This window comes from Epinephelus fuscoguttatus, linkage group LG1, assembly GCF_011397635.1.
Source record: "Epinephelus fuscoguttatus linkage group LG1, E.fuscoguttatus.final_Chr_v1".
NCBI classification, from domain to species: domain Eukaryota; kingdom Metazoa; phylum Chordata; class Actinopteri; order Perciformes; family Serranidae; genus Epinephelus; species Epinephelus fuscoguttatus.
This window is the reverse complement of record NC_064752.1, coordinates 36,578,610-36,584,609: the sequence shown is the minus strand read 5'-3', so window position 1 is coordinate 36,584,609 and position 6,000 is coordinate 36,578,610. Positions and strand designations below refer to the sequence as shown.

The 6,000-nt window shown below is 46.4% G+C and overlaps 1 protein-coding gene across 4 annotated transcripts in view; it reads left to right on the top strand.

Moving 5' to 3' along the window:
- Nucleotides 1-284: 284 nt before the first annotated feature.
- Nucleotides 285-6,000, top strand: part of ppfia4 (PTPRF interacting protein alpha 4) — a 76,224-nt gene continuing 70,508 nt past the window's right edge. For 3 of the 4 annotated variants that reach the window (XM_049584137.1, XM_049584099.1, XM_049584117.1), the window contains exons 1-2: nt 286-765; nt 956-1,256. In XM_049584137.1, coding sequence (XP_049440094.1) covers nt 999-1,256 — 258 coding nt within the window. In that variant the 5' untranslated portion in view covers nt 286-765; nt 956-998. Of the gene's footprint in view, nt 766-955; nt 1,257-6,000 lie in introns of all 4 variants that reach the window. The other variant, XM_049584109.1, reaches the window with a different exon arrangement.

The following is a 6,000-nucleotide window of genomic DNA, read 5'->3' as shown; positions in this document are numbered from 1 at the left end:
TCACTCTTAGCGCACAGCCTGCCTCCGTTGTGATGCCGCTGGAACGCGCATCCTGTCTGAGGAGCTGTCAGCTCGTGAACGCGCTCAGTGGTGCTGATGTGAAAAGTTAATTAAATTTTACCAGCTAAGGGTCAAGTGTGTGTTAACTGCAGAAACATGATACCAGTGCACAGTTACGAGATTATGCCGTGACAGTAGTGATGGTCCAGCTAATTCCGGTCCTCTGATTTGCACGTGCATGTGGTGCAAAGCGCTTATAGGCTGAACGCTGGGAGTTGGTCCCTTATTTCCAGAGCTGTAGCCTGGTAGTGACAACTGCAGATTCCCCTGTGTGTGAGAGAGAGTGTGTGCTTGTGTATGTGTGTGGCGGAGCGACTGTGTGTGTGGGAGGAGGAGTGAGCGTCGGTTCGGTGGCGGTGTGGAGAGATGGAAGCGGAGAAGGCGGATGCAGATAAGACTCGCTCCCACTGTCCCCAAGACTAAGGACGCAGATTGAACGTTTCCTCTCGGATATTTTCTTGCTTTTTTTTTTTTTTTTTTTTTAAATTCTCCTGCCAATGTGCTATGATCTCCGTCGTGCTCGCGGGCACCACCCCTCCAAACGTACCCGTCTATCTCTGAGCTGTCAATCATATCACGCCGGGATTTCTACATGTGAGTGCATGGCGCGCCGGGCAGGGCGGATCTGCTCACGGGGTGAAAAAACGCCGGTTAATATGGATGAAAGGTCAATCATCATCTCATCATTTCAGTCACTCTGATTAGGTAAGGCTATCTGGAGCTGGAGGATGCACGTTTGATGCACGAGAAATGTAAAGCAATGGGAGTAAAACGCCTCTAAAGGATTGTGCTGGCTGTCCGTTGCTACGGGGCGTTAATAGGCCCTCTTATCAGTTATTGTAAGTCTGTTTATCAGGCTTGTAACACACATATTCCCCCTTCTTAATCCCGACAGCGACACTGTCCTGTAGCGTTGCCCAGACCACAGAGAGGGGAAGATGATGTGCGAGGTGATGCCGACCATCAACGAAGGAGACTCGGCTGGTCCTCCCAGAGGCACCGGCGGCGTCCCCAACGGCTCAGACCAGGAGGCCAACTTCGAGCAGCTGATGGTCAACATGCTGGACGAGAGGGACAAACTGCTGGAGTCCCTCAGGGAGACTCAGGAGACCCTCATTCAGTCTCAGACAAAGCTGCAGGGGGCGCTGCACGAGAGGGACGTGCTCCAGCGGCAGATCAACGCCGCGCTGCCTCAGGTGAGGAGCAGTCGGCCTCTGGAGGGGGGGGGGGGGGGGGGGGGTAGAAAAAGATTCTTCAAGGGAGCAGCAACCATGATGTAGCTCACAATATGGTAATGAAATGCACAAATGTGTACCCAGTAGGTCTGTGTGAGGAGATGATGGGTCAGTGGTGATCCTGAACCCTTTGGTACAGAAGGTGGTGGACCAACCTGGCAGAGTGGGCCAGAACTCCATGACCCAGAGCTCCACTGGTTTGTGCTGATGTAACTGAAAATTTGTTTGGGAAGATGCACCAACTGGCATTAAAAGGGCATCACAGTGGGATCTGCTTCATCTAATCTTGATTACCTGTCTTGAATGGACCCCTGCTTTCCTGATTCCTGCTTATATGTTGCATACCATTTATGTTACTGCCAAGTAATGTTCTACCCTACAAAAGTGTGTAGATTGCACAAAAGTGGAAGGAATTGGGCGCCACGATAATTAAATGACGCTATACCTCGATAATAGTCCCACCGCTGAAACCAGACCTGAAAAGGTTGACTGTTTCATTTATTCTTTTAGAGGTGTAAATCACAAGTTTCATCATGACACGACATATCAGTTCTTTGGTTGGCGATATGATATTTGCTGATATCACAATGTCTGCCATGATACGATTTCGATTCGATTCAATTCAGTAGTCCGTGATCGATACGAGATGATATCAGGAAAAATCCTCATTGTCTTTCTCTTGGTTTCTTGCCTTTATCTGCCTGGCGCACTGTTGAATGTTTAGGAAAGAGGTGTGCTTGGACGGATATAGTGACACATGCCGTGGGAATTTCAAAATAAAGGCCTAACTTAAAGATGACGATAGACGACAGAATCAATATTTCAATCTAGATCGATGTACTGTTACACCCCTAACTTCTCTGGATTTTCCTGGGTGCGCACCTCTGCTGGGGAACCCCTCTAACACTCCTGCATGTCCTGGGATATATCAGCATGAGAATAACTGTGAAGATGATGGGGATATACAGGCACATAGTACTTCAAAAGCTCATAAGTGGCAGTGTGCCAAAAAGGAGGATCTGAACGTCTCGTAGGTAGACAGTTAATGTAGTAGGTTGAAAGGCGGACAGGAGGTACGATGGAGGGTTTTTACTCACTAGGAGAATGTCCGCTCTGACTGTGGAGGTCTGCGCCAGTTGTTGAGAGCCCTGCTGGTCAGAGAGGAGGGCAGGGCCCACCTATCATTATCTGGATTGAAACAGCCTCACCTCTGTGTGTGGTGACCGGCCTTGTCAGTCGCAATGCGAGTGAAAGGAGCTGATGGTAAACTGGGATATCTTTGTAGCCTCTGTGTGTGTGTGTGTGTGTGTGTGTGTGTGTGTGTGTGTGTGTATGTGAGAGAAAAGAGAGCTGAATAAGGGCTGCTGCAGTCACCGAGCATGACGACAATGAAGCCTCAGCACATAAAGCTGTGTTACCCTCTGACCCTCTGGTCTAAATGCGTGGCATGATGTCACAGTATGGTGTGTGTGTTCTGAGTGTGTGTGAGGGCGAGGGAGAGAACCATGCTGACGATGACAGCCTCACTGCAGCCTCTTGTGAAAGAAACATGGCCGCCTGCTAGTGTACATGGCCCTGGGCTGCTTGCTTCCACACATGCATATGTGTGTGTGTGTGTGTGTGTGTGTGTGTGTGTGTCTATGTGTGTGTGGTTGTGTGTCAGAGACAGAGAGAGAGAGAGAGAGAGAGAGAGAGTGGGAAGAGGCTGTCATGCTTGTTTTCTAATCCTGCTTGGTTCAGCGTAATGTTTTATTCTAGCAATAATACAAGTATTAGTTATACAGTCATAGACCTTGGGGACATTATGCAGACATTATGACTGGCGCACACATGCATAAGCTGTCTCATGCTCTCTCTCTCTCTCTCTCTCTCTCTCTCTCTCTCTCTCCCAACACTACACACACTCATGCACAAAACACAGCAGTGGTCATTTCCACAGCAGCCACAGAGCGGAGAGATGATGCAACGGACAGTGGGTGAAGCAATACTGAGAAATGAGAAAAATCTCAGTTGCAATCGATTTCTACTCAGTTTATGTCTGCTCAACTGTGGAAGAATGAGGATGTTCTGGTCCTGATGCATCATTGGATATTGCAGCGTGCATCTCATCATGATGAGGGGGAAGTGTGGAAAAAAAATAACATACTGTCTCTGATATCTCAAGTTGGGGTGTGATGAATACATTAGAGAAATGTTGTAGCAGTTGGCGATGCTGCTGACCCCGCCATCCTATATGTGTCAGTGGTAATTAGGCCAATTCGCGGCTGTGCTCAACATGACCATAGTTGGTGTGTCCATGCCCTCGACTACAATACAGAATCACAGCTTTGTGCTTGCTCTTGCCGCCTTTCTTGTGTAGCCCTCCAGTCACCAGTGTCTACACGTGTGTTGCCAGCTATGTGAGACATATTTTTCTCTCTCTGTGTGTGTTCAGTTCTCTCTGCTCCCAAGGTGTAGACTGATGTATGAGTGTTGGCACAGCAAGGCAACCTTTTTTGCCCCAAAACCAACCACTTTTCCCTTTCCGTTTGCCTAACAAACATTTGTCATCTTCACCTGATAGGTGTGTGCGTGTGTGTGTATTTGTGTTTTGTTTTGTTCTGTCTTCTGTAGGTTCCCTGACTCCATGGGACTGGTCTGACCCAGAACTGTCAGATCTATGTCTCTCCTCCACATATACACTCACACACACGCACACGAAGTACACAGAAAGTGTGTGAGCAATTCAAAATTCAATTCTCTCCAATGTCATCATTGTTAAAAATACATAAACCCACATCACCTTGGCATCAGTGCTCAAATTTATGTTTGCCTCAGCAGCATTGTAAAAATGGGACGACATTTCCATTTTACCACACACACACACACACACACACACACACACCCCCACACACACACACACACTAGGATGGATATGTTCATTAGCTACAGAGAATAGAGTTTCAGATTAACATGTCAGCCCATTACAGTGTAAAATGCTTCTAATACAGCCCTCAGAGATGGGTTTGCCCATAGACAAATTAGGTTTTAAACACACACACAGAGGCTCACGCAGACATGCTTGCATGCACGCACACGCCTGCTTATACAGTATACGCACACACGCACAGACACACACGCATAATTCCCCCTCTGTGTGAGAAAAACTGTTCCGACACTGTCAAATAGAATGTGTTGTATTGCGAGTGTGTGTACATACTGTATGTGTGTGTAACACTGAGATAGAGAGAGACAGAGCAGGCAGCGGGTGAGCACTGTGTGTCAAACAAAGCAGGTCACAGTTCCTCTTCCATCACTTTATATCTGTATAATATATTTTAGAGCTGCACAACTGATAAAAATATATTGAAATTGCAATATAGCCAAGTGCAATATCCAAATCACAGGAGGTGCATTTTTTTAAAAATAAAGTGCATCACAACATACCATATAAATGAAGCATTGCAGTGCTACAGAGAGTCTCGTGGTATTTTTCAATATATATCATTTTTAGTATGCGTGTAGACCGGCACCATTCCCGCGCTGGCACACAGGAAATGCTTCCTCACAACAAGAAGGGCAGGGGGAGAGAAGAGCGGAGAGTGTCATAGCAAGAGGTAGAGCGCAGGTAGAAAGTGAAAGCAACATGGCGGAGAAGCGGCTGAGACACGGTTCAGAAGTGGATCCTACCACAAAGAAAAAACCTGGACGTTCGGCTGAAGGTCTATTAGCAAAGAAGGAAAGTGACCGACGGAGACGGCAAACAAGGATTTGTATTGGCGTCGCTTTTCCTCAGTGGAGAGCCCTGAAGGAAGAAATTGGGCTGAGGGCAGACACGGATGTTGCCTTGCTGCTGTTGGATAAGTAAGTCACTTGGTTTATAATTATATTATGAGTAGTATGAGTTGCTGTTACATGTACTGGACTTAGTACTTTATTATTTTCTTGGAAATGGTGCTATGAACGTAATGTAATGTTAGCAGCCTGGCGTTCGCCACGTTGTGTAGCATTGTGTAGCATTGTGTACACAGTGTGAAGCGAGTGTTACTCTGTGTACACGGTGTGTAGCGAGTGTTACTCTGTGTACACGGTGTGTGGTGACTGGCCAGTGTTACTCTGTGTACACGGTGTGTGGCGACTGGCGAGTGTTACTCTGTGTACACGGAAGTGCCGCCGGCTTATTAGTTGTAATAACGCATTATCCGCTGGAAGGCAACAGAAGTTACGCACTATAGCTTTAATGTGGTCATAATGAAAAAAATAGTTCAACATTTTGGGAAATGAGCTTGTCGAGAGTTGGGAAGATGGGTACCAGTATCGTGTCTGTCTGTGTATGGAGTTGGAGCCAGGAGGTTGTTAGCTTAGCTTAGCATAAAGACTGGAAGCAGGTGGGAAACAGCTGGCATAGCTCTGTTGTTGTTGTTTAATCTGTACACGGGGTAATGAAGCTATTGATTACTATTTTATTATTGTTTATAATTGTTTTTTATGAACAACACTTCAGTCTCGGCTGGTTACTCGAAGCTCAGATCTTCTCGTCAAACCACACATTGTCATTTTCACATGACTGTTGGGGTACAGATTAAATTTATAAGTTATAAAATTACTGAGTTTAAAACAGAAATAGACAAGTTTCTTTGCTTTGACATGTCACAAAGTAAATGTTGATTGCACAAAGCAATGGCATGAAGGCTCAATTTACAACACAAAGGAAGCGTATCATCCT